We start from the raw sequence: 19,367 nt of genomic DNA on the forward strand, positions 1-19,367 counted from the left end.
TGCAAAGCAACTACAATGCTGCCTATTCAAACTACATATTCAAAATGCGCAATCTTAAGAGACAGCAGGTAACAACTTCTCTGAACCCCAAGGCAAAGTACCCCAGGGGTCAGCATGCATCTCTCCTTCTGAGCAACACGCCAGCTGCCAGACCCAGTTAGGAAAAGTTCTAGGAGACACTGTGTTCTTTTAGGGTGCTGCTCCATGCCATTCCAAATATTATGAAAAACTAGTGTCTGAATAGGGCTTCTGAAAGCCTTTTTACCATTCACTACTTAGGCGGCTCCAGAACCTTGAAAGCAGATTGTTATACCCATTTTACAGACGGGAAAGTGAGGGAAGTAACACGTTCCATCACAGCTCATGCTTTCCAAGTCTCTTCCCTCCTAGTTAGTGTCTTTCCCCACCCTGCTCTACCCGTCAATGACTCCAGGCCTGCAAGGGAGCCCCGAGTAAGTAGTCAGCAACACAGAGACTGTGTTGGTGAGGACCCAGGGACTAGAAGAAATCTGCAAAGATCAAATACAATACAATAAGCTGGCCAGCCTCCAGAAGGAAAAATCCAGACCGAAGCTCCAGGGCGGGACGTAAGAGAGGGAGACTGAATTCCCTTCAGTGTCTAATGACCCCGTCAGCACCTCTTCCCTATGAATAATCAGCGCTGAGAACCTGGGAGAGGGGCAGAAGGGGCAGGGGAATGCCGGAGCCTGGGCAATAGCCTTTTGAGCCTCTGGCGGTGAACACACAAAGAATAGGGACTGGCTGGCTGTTCTTGTCCCTGAGCCCAGGAAGAAGTGTCCAGACCTTAGGCTGCAGCCTCCGGAGCCTTAAATCCAAGGCATCGTGCCAGGGTTCAGAAAGCCCCACTGAAATGGTGAAATGGGTGACTTTCCTGGCTCAAAGTTTCAGATGATGAAAGACACTATTTTAAGCTTTCTTCCTTTCTCAGATGTGATCCTGACATGTGCCCAGATCCCCTCGTTTAATCCACCGCGTGGTTCTACGTGTTCCAGAAAAGCTGTATCATAAGACCGGGAGTCAGGAGCTGCTATTCTTGCCCAGCTCCAACTCCAGCTTGATACGGCATCTGGAGGAGCTTTGCACTCCAGGATTCCTCAGCTGTCCGGCTGAAGGGGGTCAGGGCGGAGGTCAGATGTGGGGCCTTGTGACTTAACGGCATATTCAGAGGCTGAAAACCAGGGCGAGGTGCCACTCGCCTGCTGAAACAGAGTTTGAAATTATTCTTAGCGGGTATGTGCAGGCCTTGTACGGCTAGCTTTGTGTGTATCGTTTCATTTAATTCCCACAACAAACTGACGAGGACGTTGCAGCTATTATCTCTATTTTACAGAGAGAAAAAGGAGGTTCAGGCAGGTTAAGCAATTTGCACAGAGTCATACAGGCTAAGTTAATGGAGGAGCCAAATCAACCCTGCTGGTCTGACTCCAGGACCAAGTTCTGGAACACTCTATAGTAGTACAGTACCCCGGGATTGCTCCCGTAATACCTTCCGGCCTGAAATCAGAGGCCATCACAAACTAGGCAGGGACTGCTCTCCCAGTCTGCCTATGTCCCTGTCTTTCCTTTAGCTCATTGGGATTTTCCAGGGTCCAGCCCTTGACTGTCTTCTCGTCCTGCCCACGCCCCCTCCCTGCGCTGGGAGCTTAGTCTGATGTCTGCCAATGGTATCGACTCTACCTCACAGACTCATAACTCAGAGTCCTCTCCCTCCCAGGTAGCTCCAGATGGATACCTGCCCCAGCTCACCAAGTACCCAGCGCTCCCCTTTGCAGCCTCGCTGGCAACCAGTCCAAAACTGAGCTTGCTATTCCCTGTCTCCCCCTCCACCTGCTCCTTCACCATTAGTACTTCCTAGCTCAACGAATGCCATGCAGGTAGATTTTTGCAAAGCCTTCTAGTAGTTTCCTTTGTTGCCTTCTCTGCCTTCTCCAAACTCACTGCCCCCTTGTTGGCCAAAGTCACCCTTCTATACTAAGATCTGATCAGGGTTGTTCTATCATAAAACCTTCTATTCAAATTTCAACTAATAATTATTGAATAACTATTACTCATTACCATGTGTCCAACTCTAGTTGCTTATTCTTTCAGCCCTTCATTTAAGAAATATTTACCGGGCACCTTCTACATGGCAAGTACCAGACTAGGAGTTCGAATTCAGGCCTGAATAAGACGTAGTCTCTGCCTCTTACCACACACACTCTAATAGAATAACATGAAATAAGAAGTTATATTAGAGTTGCCAAGCTCTTATACATTTCCCGATCTCACTGGATCGGCACAACCGTGCAAGGAGGTATTTTGCAGATGAGTAAACTGAGGCTCAGAGTGGTTCATTTACCCAAGGACACAGAGCAAGTAAACGGTAGGATCTGATCTCAAACCCAGACCCCTGTGTCTGACAGCTTTCCATGACGATTGTTGTCCTTCCTCCAACAACTCCCCAGTGCCTGCAGTGATGTTCCAAACTCCAGAGCGGGTCCTCGAGGCCCTTTAAGGCCCTTCCCAACCCGTGCCCAGCCAGCAGTTCATTCATACCCACCTCCGGCCACAAGACAGCCTCCCTCCTTCAGCTGCACGGAATTTGTTTCACGTTCCCGGCAGCTGCCCTGCCCTCTTGTGGTTTGTCTTGCTGTTTTCTCTGCCTGTCAGAAACCCCCAAGTCCTCCTCCTCTCTTCCTGACACATATTCACCAATCACGACCGGATCGCCCCCACCTTCCCCATGCTTTCCAGAGGCAACCTTTCCCAGATGCCCTGGGTGTGGGGGGGAGGGGTTTGAATCTTAAGAATTCCACTCTCCATCCCGAGAGCATCCTTTGACAGCATTATACCAGCTGCGCGGAGCCGAGAGCTCAATTTCTGCCCAGACGACTTCCTGTCATAAAAGGTGAGTGGCTACACAACACTTAGGTTAGACTCGCAGGAGATTCACTTTCTCGCGGCTTCTAGCCCACCCAGCACTTCTGTTGCTTGGCTGCTAGGCTAACAGCTTTGATAGGACCCTTCCACTTAAAAACCCTGAATGCAGTGAAATTAGCCCAGACCAAGAGGCACGGGTCCTGAAGAGCTCCTGCCAGGTCTGACTCAGGCACAGGGAGACTACCTTCTAATTGCCCCCCTCTCATCAGACCAGAGAATCACAAAAGATGTTTCTGACCAACAATCCCCATCCCTCATCTGCCCCTCTCCAGGCAAGACCCGTTAGCCAGGTCAGTGTGGTCACCGGCATGAGACACGATCAACTCACCCGCTATGACACATAGAAGAGACCTCACTTCTTCCTCAGAGAGACTCAGGACTGACCTGGCCCATCCAGAGGACTTGTCAGGCAGCCACTGTTTCGCGGGTAGCAGTAGGGGGTGGGGTTGTGAGGAACACCGGGAAAGGTCTCGGGTACTTAAGGATTATGAAAGCAATAAGCTCTAGAGCTCTGTCCCTCCTCAGATCCAGGTTCTCAGGTGCCTCCTCGTTGGAAAGCCTTTCGGCTCTGCCCAATCGGAAACAAGCTCCGTGGGTTGGCCTGAGCTGGTCAGAGACGCCTTGGGGCAGCTCCTGTGAGAGGTGGCTGTCTAGTGGAGATGCATCACTGACAGCCTTGGCCAGCACTTCTGGCTTCTAGAGCGTGGAAGGAAGTCTGTGGAAGGTGGAGCGGCTGTCTCAAATGCAGCCGGGATGGAGCAGGACAGCTGGGGACTGGCTCCTGCCTTTGGCACATGTGGGTGGGCTGGCAACAAATGAGATAAAATGCAATCATAAAATACATTCAATTAATCCAAAATAAGACGGGGGAGGGGGGGAAGGAACAAAGAACAGAAAGGACAGACAGAAAAAAAGAGAAAGATGATAGACTTCAAATCTAATTATACCAATAATCACATGAAATGCAAATGATCTAAATAACCCAATTAAAGGGCAGAGATTATCCAATTGGATTTTAAAATAAACAAGATCCAACTATTTGCTGCCTACAGGAAATGTGTTTTAAATATAAAGACACAAACAGCATAAAAGTAAAAGGATAGATTAATAAATATCATGCTCGGAGTAATCAAAAGAAAGCTGGAGTGGCTTATATTAATATCAGACAAAGTAGATTTCAGAGCCAAGAATATTACCAGGGATAAAGAAGGTTATTTCATCATGATAAGACGTCAATTAATCAAGAGACCATAATAATCCTAAATGTTTATGTACTGAATAATGGAGCTTCAAAATTCAGCAAGATAGAACAGTAAGGAGAAATGGGCTAATTCACAAGTATTGTTGGACGTTTCAGTACCTGTCCTTCAATAACTGATAAAAGACGTAGAACACACGGTGTGCCTTAACAGATGTGAACTACTGTTGTTATCAGTCACAGTCCAAGGTGATACACCCTTGTCGCGCATTTCTGAGAGACCTCGGACCCCGAATCCGCGGAGAAGGCTGCAGGGGTCCGTCAATAGGGTGTGTTAGGGAGCGGCGCAGGGACAGACCCCGCCCCCAGGCTCTCCCGGCTTGCTTCTGGCTCCCCCGTGTGGAAGTTCTGGGTGCAGCACGGGGCCTTGGGGCCGAGGGTTGGGGCAGGAGTGGCCAGGGTTCTGGAAAGGCAGAGACCTGGGTATAGAGAGTCGGTGGCGCGCCTGCGGGAGGGAGCACGGGGCCAGGAGCCAGGAAACTCGGCTCTCCACGCCAGCTGAGTCACCACCACGCAGCAGCTGCAGGGGCTGACGGAGGTGATTCCAGCCGGGGCCCTGCTACGGAGTGACAGCAGAGGGTGGGGGGTGTGTGGGGGGGGTGTCAGAGACGTAGTAGCCAGCACCCTGGGCGGCTGACCCACCCTGGAGCTTGGGAAGCCGCCTGTCTGTCCCTTTGGTGCGTGGGGACAGGGTCTTGGTCTTTCTGTCTATAGTGGGGAGCAATCCATAACTGTAAGTCTTGGAGCAAAAAGGGCCTGCCGACCACAAAGTCAAAGTGTCCTGGTCTTATGTCCAGGACGTAGCCCATCTTTCCAGTATTTCGGAGAGGTGGCAGAGCCAGATCATGAAGGATTTCTGTGCTAGTCCAGATTTGGATTGATCTCGGGGGCCTTGGGAAGCCGCTGCGGGTTTTCATCCCAGGGAGGACAGGATAAACACTCCAGTAGGCCGTTGGAGGCGGCAGAGACAGCCCTGGCCTGCTACCTGGTGATACGCAGGACTTGGTCTGCACACGCTCTCACACACATCTTCCCTGGGGAGCCTCGCGACCACCCAGCACACCACCCACTTCTCAGAGGAGAAACCCAAGGCCCAGAGAACCAGGAGGCTTGCCCTGGGTCACATAATCAGTACGTTGTCTACACAGTCTGGATCAGAACCTAGCTCTTCTACCACTGAGAAGCTCTTTGCTTTCTTTAAGAAAATATTTATTGCTTTAAAAAAAAAAAATTCTACCCTGGAAACATATGAGAGCATCAGTTATTCAAACAGCACTGATGCAAACAGCAAAAGCTGAAACTTGTCTAACTCTACCCCTTTGGACTCCTACCCATCCCCAAGGTGAAATCTCTTCAGTAGCTTGCCGGGTGGCGTCCAAGCCCTCGCTCTGCACTAATACACACACACACACACACACACACGTACGTACATGCGCAAAATACAGATAGGCTTGTCCTGTAAGTACCGTGGGGGGACTTGTTCTCACTTCGCACTATTCCCTATCGTACATACGGATCCAGCTCTCCTTTGGATGAGTGCCTTAGCATTGGCTTGGACGGCTGGAATTTTCTTCCCAGCTACCTGGTCTCTCTCCACTGCTCACAGCAAGCCTTAGGCAGCGGCTGGACCCAGGGCCCTGGTCATCGAAGCACCGATGACCTAAGACACTAGCCTCTGTTCGCAGCATTTCCCGCTGACGGCATCTGAAACAATTTTAGAGCCGTGCCTGGCTCAATAGATATATGTGGAAGGAATCTGAGGCAGTCCTTAGAAACACACTGTTCTTTTCATTTTAAAGATTAAGTATTGGGGCGCCTGAGTGGCTCAGATGGTCGGGTGTCTGCCTTCGGCTAGGGTTATGATCCCAGGATCCTGGGATCGAGCCCCACATCGGGCTCCTGGCTCAGCGGGGAGCCTGCTTCTCCCTCTGTCTCTGCCGCTTCCCCTGCTCATGCTCTCTATCTCTGTGTCTCAAATGAATAAATAAAATCTTAAAAAAAAAAAAAAAGATTAAGTATTAACGGAATAAAAAAATCCTCCATACATCAAACCAGTGATTCGAGGGTTTTCAAAATTTCCGTTAATACACGTTTAAGTTTAATAAAATGAATCTATTTAAAGAGAAATGTTAGGTAAATAGTAGCGCAGGTGGAACATGGGTATGGCCAGGCTCCCAGGTGTGGAAAGTACCTGAGTGAGGTTTGGGAACTGCTGAGGGAGGGGCCGGGCTGTGCGGCCAGAAGCAGCCAGGATCAGGGAGGCTGGCTTCCAGGTGCCCCGCTCCTGAAGGGGCAGGGGGAAGGGGAAAGGGGGCAGGGGGAAGGGGGAAGGAACCTTCGCCAGACAGACACCAGCCGACTTAACCCCGGGCTGTAAGTGCTTTGAGTGGAAGGAAGAGTGCTTACGATTTCGCTCGTCCTCTGCACATCCGATGTACCGAGACAGAAGGCAGAGCTGCCAGGACCCCCCTGGGCTGCCATGGGTTGTGAGAATCAACAGTTGGGGCCAAGACCTTCCACTCCAGGGGCCGCTTCCCCAAAGGCAATGAAAGGCATAGACCAAACTGGCAAACTCGCAGGCCATTGTGAGGGCACTGGGGAGTCCCTGAGGGTTTTTGTTTTGTTTTGCTTCGTTTTTTTCCACCAGAGGAGCAACTTTAAGACCACCTGAAGTGTAAGGTCTTTGGGATGTAAGTGTCCCATAAAGGAACTACAGCTATGCTGGCCATTTATCGTGGTGTTCAGCCAATGCCAACAATGTTCTCTAGGAATCAGGTTTCACATGAAGAAGGGATCTGGGGTGCATGTGAAGGAGTTTTGCGAGGTGCCTAAGGAAAAAGTCACATGTCCCAGACCTTAGAGATCTCCAAGGAAAGACTCTAAAAGCACCAGTTCTGTGCTGGAGAAAGCACAGGCAGCTGCCCTTCCTCAGTTTCTCTGTGGGTGTCTCCCACACGGCCTTGTGAGTTTGCGCATGGGGGCTCTGAGTGCATCTCTGCCCCCTCTCCCTCCCTCCGTGCCTCCCTCCAGCTTGGCAGAGAGAAGACAGCCAGAACCTGGGATTACTGCTTTTCAAAGGTGGAGGCCAAAAACTTATCTACGGAGTGATCTCAACCATGTTTTGAAAAATGTATGGATGTACAGGAGGAAAATATGAAAATGTTAACGAACAGTGGTCTCCTCTGGATGGAGGAAAATCAGTGATTTTTCTTTTCCTAAAAGAGTCAAGAGGAGAAAGGACACCAAGCTGAGACCGCCCAGCAGCCTTATGCCCCCCAAACTAGCTGAGCTCAGACGGGGTCACAGCAAATCCCCCCAGGAAGATGGCACTGGCTCATGAAGCTAGCTCAGCCCGGGTGACCGTGTCAAGGTGAAAGAAAGCTCCATCCTGGTATTTAACTGAAAATCAAGTCAAGGCGGAAATCAGCACAAACAAGCTTTTTAGAAAAGGGGAGTGAGCCTGGAGCAGGGCCCAGGTTTTATTGATAGAAGGCTAGGTCCTGCCCTAGTTGTGCTGAAGCATGCAGTCAGGCCTGTCCAAGGCAAACATAACAGCCTGACCCAGCCGGCAGGGAGCGAACCCCACTCCGGGCCATTCGCAGCTGGGGGCCGTTCGGCACCCACGTAGGACTCTTGGATCCTTCCATGTGGTTCTGTATGGCTCCTTCTATAGTTCAGTGGTGGGTCTACTCTGGATACAGCCTTGATTCAGCTTGCCAGAGGGTTCTGAGGTTGAGTCCTCTACCCAACAGAGGAAAAGGGGCCACTCTGCTTCCAAGTACTCAGACTTGGAAGCCCCTGTTTGCTGTTGACATCCCGAGGAGATGAGGTATAGAGCAAACTCCAGGGCCTGCCCTGGGGCCTTCTGCCCACCACACCCGCCCCGCTAACCTGCTTCAGGGCAGGATTTCTCAACCTCCGCACTGTTGACATTTGGGGCCAGATAATTCTTTGTTGTGGGGGCCTGTCCTGTGTCATGGAGAGCGTTCAGCAGCAGCCCTGGCTCCCCCCACCAAATGCCTGTAGCATCACCCCAGTTGTGACTACAAAAAATGTCTCCAGAAGCCGACATTTTAGGAAATGTTCCTGTATGGTGTGCTCTGTGACCTCCGTCTTATAAGGCAAACCTTCAGCGAAATTCTGCATCATCCACTAGGGTTTGGGAGGTCAGATTTGTCTCCCTTTCCTCCTCACCCCTCGTGGGGCAAGGCCCTCCCAAGAGGCCTGCTTACATTCAGCCTATGTTATAAACAGTTACTATTCCAAAGTATGTGGAAGATGCACAGAATTTTTTAAATATATATCTTAGGATCGATTCAATCTCATTCTTATAAAACCATACATGCAATGCTTTCCTAGTGGGAGAAAAAGGGGTGAGGGGAATCACAAGAAGGCTGTTAACACCCATAGGCAAATCTGGTGACTACTGTGGATGGCTAGTCGTGGGCATTGGGGCCGGCTTGGGATTTCCCAGGGCCACCGGTATTCTCTTCAGAAAATAACCAGTCATTCAGCACCTAGATTGTCTCTCACAGCACCCTGAGCACCCTGAGCTTTTTCCTCATAAATACGAGGCTTATTTGTTTAAAAGTCTCATTCTCCTACTCTGCTGCAAGCACAGGGAGGCCAGGGGCCATGTCTGTTCCCTTCATCACGAAGTCCTTGGCATCCCTGGTCCTGGCACATGGTCAACCTTTAAAACGTATTTGCTAAATGAATAAATGAATGATATCTGGGGACTCTCCTTACTTCCTTGACCAGCAACCGTGGACTCATACATTAAGGATCAGATCAAATGTCACCGCCTCTGGGAAGTCTTCCCTGATTTCTCCCAACAGAACCAATTGCCTCCTGTACTCAAAACACTTGATTCATACTTTTATTGCAACATGCATCACGGTATATACTATTTGGTTGTATTCTGCCCACCCCGCCAGGATATAAGCTCTCTGTGGATAAGAACGGTGATGTATCATTTATGATCCCCACTCTCCCCAGTGCTCGGCACCCAGGGGATACTCAGTAAATGCTTGTTCAATGCAAGAATCAGAAAATGTTCTCCTGTCTCCATTCCAAATCCTCGACCTCAAAGTTTGGACACATCCTGGTTCAAGTGCCTTGGCAAAACCCAGAACCAAAGCTGCTTTGGGCATCAATTCTCTAGTTCTTTATCACAGGGAAAGAATATCTGCCTGGCCCTTCTGAAGTTGAATCTTGTTTGGCTGCCTGATTGGCAGTCGGGATGATATGCTTGAGGAGCCTCAGCCCTAACATCCCCACTGCCCCAGGGCTATGAGGCTTCCAAGGACCTTTGGGAGCCTTCTCTCCTTCCTGCCCTCACCTATACCCACACCTCTGGCTTGGAACCCTAGGCCAAAGCAGGCCCTGTGTTTGGTGAGACCTAATGAGGACTTCTGAATATCTACACACTTCTCTGGGTCACTGTTCCAGTTCCATTTTCCCGTTCCCTTGAAAAGAGGTGTGTCTGGCCAGAAGGGGACCCCAGCATCCAGCATGCGTGGAATATTCATACCTCCTCCTGCTGACCAGAGCTCCCGAGCAAAGAAAGTGGAGGCTAGGATACCAGCAGAAGCCGTTCCCAGCCTGGTCCTTGAGCTCTGCTGCCTACCTGGCTGAAGATCGGAGTGAGGGTGCTTTCTGGAGAGGGCCTGTCCTGGGATGGGCCTTCCTGTCGACTGCAGTCCAGCTGGATCAGGTGACGGCACTCCGGGTGGCAGGTGAATTTACAGTCTGGAGGGAAAGAACCACTGTGGGGGTTAGGAGTCAGGTAGGATCCTGTTCACTTCCAGCCAGAGAAATACCCCAGGAGACTGTGTTTAGCTCCAGGAAGGAAGAACGTGCAGGAGAGAAGTGGAGGGTGGGAGAACAGCTCGGTGCCACCAGGGATGGTGAGAGTTAACAACACGTGTTTACACATTGGCAAACTGTTTTCACCTCCATTATTTTGTGTGACCTTGTAATCATTTATTATTGCCACTTCACAGACAGGAAATTGGGGTCTAGGGACCTTAGGGACTTTCTCAAGGTCAGATCATCTGACTTCAGGCTGGTGCTCTTTCTATTAATTTACATTAATCACCAGGGGTCACGGATCCCTAGAGAAAGACTTCACTTTTCTGGGCCTCATTCTGCCAACCTGTAAAATACAGGTAATAGCTTCCCTGCCTGGTGCACGAGGAACTTTCTGGTTCCAGGGGAGAACAGGTCTTAACAAATTAAAAGTGCCTCCAGGGACAGAGGCATTATCATCCACCGGAAGGGCTGTTTCCTGTCTCTGACCCTCCCCCAGCTAGAAATGTGGAGGTGGCTTCTCTAAGCCAGCTGAAAGGGCCTCTAGACAACATCCCACATCAGGTGCCCCAGGGGAAAGCATACGTTTTATAGACAATGTTCATTTCCGTGGAGGCAGGACTTAATCTCCAGGGTTGAAAAGAGCCTCGGGAACTACTCTGGAGGTAGGGAGACCAGGGCTCAGAGGGGTAAGTGAGGTTGCCCAATGACACACAGCTCAGTGGCAGGGCCTCTTGGACAAGACGCAGCGAAGCTCAGCCAGGCAAGGGAAGCGTGTGCTGTGGAGGATGGGGGTGAAGCGAAGGTTGGCAGCGAAAGAAATCCGTGCAAGTCCTAGAGCAGGCGAAATGCTCGGGTTCGTTCCGGTTTGAGGTAGGGTTCCCACAGAGAGCTGCTGGGCCAGCTGGGTCACCTGTCCTGGAGGCAGAAGACCCACTGGGCAGGGTGCGGAGTGTCTCGAGAGGACTGGCTTCCGGACTGTGCAGCCAGGTGCGTGGGGATGGGCTGCTGTGGGCAGGGTTTGTGGCCAGGGACACGACAGCCCACACTTGTTTGGATAACCTGGGGACTGCTTTTGGCTGATAAGAGCTCAGGCTCCTGACACCCCTTTTCTTCCTTGCAATGAGCTCCAAAAACCGAGCCCGTTTGGACTCTTCTTTTGAAAGTTGCTACAGGACCCTCCATCTTGGGCCAGGGGTGGGTCTCCTCTTCTCCCACTCTTCTGGGGGAGTTTTGGAGGGAGACCTCCACTCTCCCCAGCTGCCCTCTTCCTTTGCACCCCCAAAGGTGAGCACCTGGGCCACATTCCTCACACAGGTTTTGCCACGAATGTCTGCAGGGGAGCACCCTCACAAATGCGGGGACGCACAGAGGTTCCAGAACCCCACAACCATCTGACTCAATGGTCTGAAGCCCTCGGCCACCCTTCTAGGATGGCATTTAGAAGTTCTCCGGCTTTCCGGCTTCCTGCCCGAAGGCCACCATCGTCTCCTCCTTCAGACCCCACCCTTGTGTAGGCCTTCCTGACTCTCCTCCATAGAAGCCTTCCCCTCACCCGGGGACGGACTGGCGAAGCCATTGTCTGAGGTAGGCACCCCATGCCCCCAAGTGCCCACATGCATTTCTGCCCCCAGCCCCCAGTAGGAGCTCTCTGCCCGGCACAAAGACAGCTTCACACCGAGTGGGGTGAACGGCACAGGGGGATACGCAGGCCAAGCGTCCCTTGCTCGCAGTGCCCAGAAATGCCGGGCCTTTGATAAGGCAGTCCCGAGGCCAGAGGCCGCACAGGGAGCACTGTTCGGGCCTCCACTCTGGGGCCGCACCTGTATGGCATTGGCAGCGTGCTGAGCGACGAACAATGCCCCAGGGATGCCGAGAAGGGGAAACAAGGAAGAGAAGGAAGGACTGGAAGCTCTCCAAACTACAGCAAGCAAGAGCTACTGCCAACTCACAAACGGGACAGCATCTCGAGATAGGAGGAGGTCTTCCAGTCTCTTCTTTGAACTCCTGGTACCGCTGACCCAGGCTCTGTATGTCCCTCTGTGCGTCCAGTTCTCTCATGTTCCGTCTGTCTGTCTCTCCCTCTCTCTGCTCTCTCTGACACACACAAACACACACACGCCCCCTGAAAACAGCACCAAAACCTCAGAAAGTTGTTGTGTTTTTTTTTTTTTTTACAGTCCCAACGCTGAGCTGGACAGAGCTAGGGAACAGAAGACTCCAGGAAGAGTATTTGGGGATTTTATAAAAAGCACATTTGAGCGCCAATGACTTTGTTCCCCCAGACTGTGTAATCACAGACTGTAGCAAAACCACTGGAACACATCTTGATACTTCCAGGCCCCTGGAAATGCTAAGCCCAGGCCAGCAGAGATGAAGTCAGAGCCCCCATGCCCTTCTCCAAACAAGGAAGCAAGCCCCACCAGCCCCAGCCAGTAGCCTGCAGGCCTGATGTGCTCCTGTGGAGAGTTCCAGGAGATTCCAAAGGCAGGGTGGCATTCCCCTGGGACCTGGTGGGTAACCCCCACAGGCCATCTTTCCCTCAAGAGAGTTCATCTTGAGGTGCTGCCAAGCCATTGTCCTCCGCAGCCTTCAGCTAGTGCTCAATCTGGACACAGAAAGGGAGAGGGCCCCTGGGTGGCACAGGACCACATAGGCCCCCGGGAATGGCTCAGCCTTCCCTGAACAGCCAGCACCACCATCTTTGGCAACAACTCCAATGTCTTGCGCACAGACCTCCCCACGCCTGAGGGTGAGGACGAATGAGACAGGACCTCTGGCGAAAGTCAGGCTACCTGGGCAGACAGGACACACGCGTGAAAAGATAACTAACGAGTAAGACAGCACAGAGCAGGGCCTCACTGCCCAACAGGTCCAGGAAGCCTGCCTGTTCAGGGGACAGAGATCCCTGCCAGCCACAGCAGTCAGGGAAGTTTTCTTGGTGAGGGAGGCTCTGGGGAGCTTGAAGAATGGACCAGATTCCAGGCGACTCATATTCCCACATCGCAGGGGCCAAGAGGGGGCAGGGAGCTCTGACACCACAAGATAGATAGGATGAGGATCTCCCCAACCAGAGGCAGCAAAGACCAGGGAACAACATTCCTAGGTTCTAATCGGAGTATCTTAGGGAGAACTGGCATTTCTTGACCTTAGTGTTGTCATCTATAAAATAGAATCATTATCCTTTCCGGTTTCCACCCTTCCCTTGCAGCTCTAACCCCTGGCCCCCTTCCCAGGGGATGCTCTGGGGAAAATAAATGTGCCTCCAGGTCCTGGAAGAGGGGCCTATGGAAACAGAGAAGCCAACCGTAAGGAGAAATGATGGGGACAAACCGTAAGAGGGGTCCTTCTCCAAGGAGCGACCCCTGCGCCAGGATGGAGGGCTGCGAGGGCCCACCCTCAGCACCCAGACTGCATTAGTTTCCCAGCTGTTGTAACAACGTACCATGAACTAATAGCTTAAAACAGAGATTTATTTGGGTTTGGAAGGCTGTGAGTCTGATACGGAAACGTCAGGCCCTTTCAGCCCAGAGTTGCATGCAAGACCCTGAGCGTTAATCTCCTCAACTCTAAAAGGGGAACGAGCCAGCTCACAGGGCTACCATGAGGATTCAGTGGGATTCTTGAAGCAGAGCACTGCAGAGGGAGCCCTCGGTCAGCGTTCCACTCCCAGCCTCAGCCCTGCCCCGCCAGGCAGACGCCTCACCCTACTCAGCTCCTGGTGGGTGATCTGCAGTCTCACCAACCTGCCTCCGGCTAGTCATTTCAAAGCAACACACAAGTGGGTCTTAGTTTTAAAATAATTTTGTTCTGAGACAGTACAAACAAAAGCAAAACAAAAACAAAAGGGCACTGGAAAATGCAGTGTTAACATAAGTTAACATAAAAAGCAGAAGTCAGCCTTGTCCTGGTCCTCCAGAGCAAGTCAGTGGGGACAGTCCTCAGTATCAGGGATCCCTTCTCAGGACATTTCAAGGGACCCCCACTCTTGCACTGGGAATCTCTCCACACAAGCCTCTGGGCTGGACCAGCTGTGGCCGCTCCGACACGGCCCAGATCCCTCCAATACCACTGCACCCGTCTGCCCTGGCCACAGGCCTGCTCCCGCACCTGCAGCCCCACCCCCCATCACCCTGCAGCCTCACGCCTGTCTGTTGCCCTGGCCAGGAGCGCCCCTCTCCGTGTCACCCCAAGATTTCCCCTCAGACCTCAGGCCCTCTTGCAAAGGGCCCACGGGTTAATGGACCCTCAGCGACCCTGCCCCCCAAGTCTCCAGCCTTGCGCTGGGCCCTCCTCAGTGTTTGAGAGGACCAGACACTACTAAACATTCAGAAGGGGTTTGGTATGAACTGGATAAGTGACCAGAGTAAGGAGGGGTGCTCTGCCTTTTGCCAAAGTGGAGAGGCCAGAGTGTGAGTGCCGATCTGATTCCAGGCTAGTGTCCCCTGTGCCTCAGTTTCCTCTCTGTGAAGTGGAGGTGAAAGAGGTATCTGCCTCGCAGGGCTGCCATGAGAACGGAATGAGATACTTAGAATATAAAGAGTTCAATCTATACTAACTATTCTTATCAACTGACCAAAACCCAAGGTGGGTCTCACCAGCGGCCACAGCATCAGGCATCCTCATTCCAGAAGCCTATCTGTGCATATCCTGTCCGGGCCCTCTGACCTTCCTCCAGACCTCCACTGAGTCCTGATGCCAAAGGTCCCCAGGCATCTTCAGACCTCCGCTGAACCCCTGTTCTCCAGCAAGGGAGACCCCGGCTCAGATCCCTGCATAAGTAAGGCGCCAGGTGGACACAGAGCCAGTCTGGTGCGGGGCCACCCTTCCCGATGTCGGAAAGGCGCTGCTGTCCGCCTCTGGACGGCTCCCTTCCCTTCCTTCCTCCCCAGACCCCTCCAAAATTGAACTTCTAAAATCTTGCTCAGGTTTCAGAAAAGAAAATTGTTAACCAAGTTGACACTGTCCAGTATTAAAGAGGATGTGGGTAAATGAGAAAGTCTTTACATCGATGATACGAATTTCCTACAGTAATTCATCCTGAATGTGTATTTATTTGTATCTAAATATCTCTTCACTAAACTGTTCATGCCATGGTTGTTCATGACAACAAACTGCTAGAAATACCCCATATCCACCTACAGGGGGCCAGCTAGAGTTAATGATATTTTTAAAAATAAATACAACTTAGCCATTATTTAAGAGGATGTAGATTGATACTGGTCAACTTGGGAAAATGTCCACAAATATATCATTGGAAAAAAAAATGATTTTGTTCTATGGTCCTAACTATATAAAAATATACACATGTCTAAACACATTGTTCAGAGAGCTTCCTGGCTCTGACATCCTTGCTCGGAGGGATGGGATTTCAAGTGTTTTACCTTTCTGCATAGTTGCTAGGTTTTTACAGTGAGCCTATATTCTTTGCTAATGGGAAAAAATGCCATGAAAAGGAACAAAGAAAAATCACGTACCCACACTGCAATAACATCAGGAGCCTTTATATGCTACTTATACACGTGTGTGTGTGTGTGTGATTTCACAAAATCAATACTATGCCTATGGGACACGTTGCTTTCCCTATTTTTAAAAATAGATTTTATTTTTTAGAGCAGTTTTAGATTTGAAGCAAAACTGAGCACAAGTATACAGAGACTTTCTGTGTACTTCCTGCCACCCCCCTCGTCAAAACCATCAGCATCCCCCAGCAGAGTGACACATTTGTTACAACTGATGAACCTACACTGGTATATCATTATCCAGAGCCCTGGTTTACCTTAGGGTTCAGTGTGGGTGGTGTATATCCGATGAGTTTGGACAAGTGTGTAACGATATGTATCCACAATTATATTATCATACAGAGTAGTTTTATTGCCCTAAAAATCCTCTGTGCTCCACCTGTTCATCCCTCCCACCCCCTCACCCCTGGAAACCACTGATCTTTTTACTGCTTCCATAGCTTTGCCTTTTCCAGAATGTCATCTAGTTGGAACTATACAATATGTAGCCTTTTTGGATCGGCTTCTTTCACTTAGTAACATGCATTTGAAGTTCCTCCCTGTCTTTTCATGGCTTGACAGCTCACTGAGTGCTGAATAACATTCCATCGTGTGGCTGGACCACAGCTTCTCTGTCCATTTGCACCTCCTGAAGGACATCTTGGTTACTTCCAGGTTTTGGAAGTTATGAGTATAAGTCTGCTATAAATGTCGTCCACCTGCAGGGTTTCGTGTGGACATAGGTTTCCAGATCCTTCAGTCTACTCCAAGTTTAGGGATGAGGATACCAAGACTTGGAAGGGTGAAAAGACCCACTGAGGGCCTCACAGTGAGTCAGCGGCACAGCTGATGTGAAAACCCACCACACCTGGCTGCTTCTCGCTAGCCCTGTTTTCTGGGAAACTGTTCCTCAGAGCCGTCCCCTTCATTTGGTCCTGGCCCCCCTATCCTGCACTGCTTGAGGCCAGGGTGGGCTTCATCGGGGCTGGGGGGTAGGGTGATCCAAGCCCAGAAAATAGTGTGAGTCAAAGGGACTTGAGTAGCGAGTGCTTTTTCCCTCTGCCCCAGCAGGTCATGGCCACAGCATCTCTCCCTGAGGTCTCCACCTCGTCCTGGGAAGTGTCCGTTCACAGTTCCAGTCCCAGCCCTGCCCAGCCACTTAGCCTGGGAGCTCCGGACCCCACCCATCCTGTCTGCCTGCTCTGGCCGGACTCGCCAAACGTGACCCCTTTATCTCTGGGATGCCACATCTGGGAGATGCTGACCTATTTGGGCAATAGCTAGCGGTTCTTGCGCTGAGATCCCGGGGCGGCTTTACCAGAGAGGCTAGCTCATCAGCCACGGTCAAGCTCCACAAGCAGTGGGCTCTCGGCCTCCCCCACTCAAAGAGGCCCAGCCTCTGAACCTCTGCTCCCCGTTACACCACAACAGAGCCAACGGCATCAACACCTCGAGAGATGAGCATGGCAGGAAAGCAAGCAGGATGGACCCCAGGCTCCCAACACCAGCTGCCTTACAGAGGTACCAAAGTGTACCCACTCAGCAGTAGTAAATCAGAAATCCTTAGACCATGAGGTGCCCTGAAGCACGCTGCCGGCCATGCAAGAGGTCTTTGAGAAGAGGTGCAGGGGATGGAGCCCTTCATCAGGAGCTGGGGAATGGGCAGAATCTGGCCTCCAGAGTCCCACAGATCCGGGTTTGAACCCAAACTCTGCTTCTAATGGAGCGTGAGATGCCTGGACAATTTACCTAACCTCAGTAAAATAGAGAATTTATTTAGCCTCAATGTCTTCATCTGCAAAATGGAAATAGTCATATCTTCCTAGCCAGCAGAGTTGTTGTCAAAATTAAAGAGAATGTAGGTAGGGGAGCCTGGGTGGCTCAGTTGGTTGGGAGACAGCCTTCGGCTCAGGTCATGATCCTGGAGTCCCAGGATCGAGTCCCACATCGGGCTCCCGGCTCAACAGGGAGCCTGCTTCTCCCTCTGACCCTCCCCCCTCTCATGCTTTCTCTCTCTCTCTCAAATACATAAATAAAATCTTAAAAAAAAAAGAGAGAGAGAATGTAGGTAAAGCATCCAACACTGCCTGGCACATAGTAGGTGCTCGATAAAGCTGTCATCTTCCACACAGTGGGATTCCTGAGTCTGGGTGCCCTGCCTCCGTGTGCGATGCTGGCCGAAAAACCTCTCTGCTTTGGGGCCCTCTCCCAATGTGTTACAGTGAGAAGAACCATGCAACTTTCCAGAGAGTTCCTCCTACCTGCTCCAACCTCCCTCCTGCCCTGCTGTTGATGGGCCCAGAGGAGGAAGGCAGGGACATGGTGGGGGGTGAGGGTTGTATTGGAGGATGGGAAGGTAGACTGTGATTTGTCAAGCTTGGCGGTCTGCAGCAGTTGCCAACATCAACACCATCTATACGTTTTTCATACTCCTGGCTAAACTCCTAGTCAGGGTGGAGCAAGGGCATGGAAACTCCCCGCTCGTGGGTCAGGCAGCCAGCTCAGAACATCTGCATCTCTGTGTTTCCAGGAAGGCCCTCAAACCCCAGCCCTGCTGAGACCATATACTGTAGTTTCTTGTTTCAGGAGACAGGCCACCCCTGAGGGTACTCAGCACGCCCCGCCCTAGCATGGACAGTCTGGAGACACACAACGGCTCCCCACCTCCACTGCACAACCCCAATCCAACACACACACACACACACAACACACAGCCCACGGAATGTGCCAGAAGGCAAGCCAGGAAGCCAGCAGGAAGGACCGATGTAGTGGTAGGGGAGCGACCTGGAAGCCAGACCCACATCCCAGGTCAGAGGCTGTGGGCAGGTCCCTTCCACAGACAGGGAAGGTGGGCAGCTGGGCGCATGGAGGCTGCCATCTCTGTGGGAAGAGCCAAGAGGAGATGGGCCTGAACATGCTCCAGCCTGGATCAGACATTCAGTTCCCATGTAAAACAGAGGGCTGGGGTGGGCGGGTTTTACGGGAAGCAGGCTCCCCCAGGTCAGGCCTGCTGAAGAGAGAGAGAGCTCCAGAGGTGGGGTGATGCTGGGATGCCTCGGTTGAACTGAGGACACAAGGCCACCCCAAGGTCCTGGTCTCCACCCTCTCCCAAAGTGACCGGATAGGTTTGGCGTGTGGCAGGCCTGGCTGGGGTTGGACATGCGCTTTTGAGTGACACTTTCGTACTGAAGGGAAGGGCAAAGGGTCCTGCCCTGTTGCTCAGGGACTAAAGCCGATTTTAAGATTCTTTCTGGAACCTTGGTTGCTAGGCCTCATGTACCAGTTGTTTCTGCCAGAGCCTGTCTTCTCCCCTGACTCATCCCCTGCCGGCCTGGCAGACACTGGGTGCAGACCCTGGGTGCCCAGGCTGACCTGCAGAGGCACCATTCTGCCCCGTATGGGTGGGGTGGGTGGGTGTGCCTCTCAGGCAGGCCCATTAATCATCTATCTCCAACACAACCCCACATCCCGAGGCCAAAAGCTCCCACAAAAGGAAGACGCTGTGGCAAGGCCAGGCTGGGGGTGTGGGCTGGGGGTATTTGGGGAGGGGCAGGTGCGGGAAGGAGGGCAGGACAGTTCACAAGTTCAGACAGATGATGCAGGAAGTGATCAGACGGTGCCCTCCCTAGGCCCTGTGAGGCAGGGGGCGGGTCCTGGCCACGGCACACCTTTCCCACGTGGTCTGTTTCACACCCCATCAGTCTTTGGGGGTGCTGCATCCTGAAGCATATTTGCCCCCTGTCCTGTGCGTACACGTATATATGTTTAAAAATATAAACACACTTAATAGGGTTGAGCCATTTTTAACAACGCATGCTTCAACCTTAGCTGAATTAACTGGCTCTCTGCTGGGACTA

The 19,367-nt window shown here is 51.7% G+C and overlaps 1 protein-coding gene across 1 annotated transcript in view; it reads right to left on the reverse strand.

Moving 5' to 3' along the window:
- RASSF5 (Ras association domain family member 5) overlaps positions 1-19,367 on the reverse strand; it is a 62,409-nt gene that overhangs the window by 28,757 nt on the left and 14,285 nt on the right. The window contains exon 2 of the mRNA XM_035010176.1: positions 9,828-9,949. Within this exon, the coding sequence (XP_034866067.1) occupies positions 9,828-9,949 (122 nt within the window). The remainder of the gene's footprint in view (positions 1-9,827; positions 9,950-19,367) is intronic.

Source organism: Mirounga leonina, unplaced genomic scaffold (genome assembly GCF_011800145.1).
Source record: "Mirounga leonina isolate KUSES-001 unplaced genomic scaffold, KU_Mleo_1.0 Mir_154, whole genome shotgun sequence".
Classification (NCBI taxonomy): Eukaryota; Metazoa; Chordata; class Mammalia; order Carnivora; family Phocidae; genus Mirounga; species Mirounga leonina.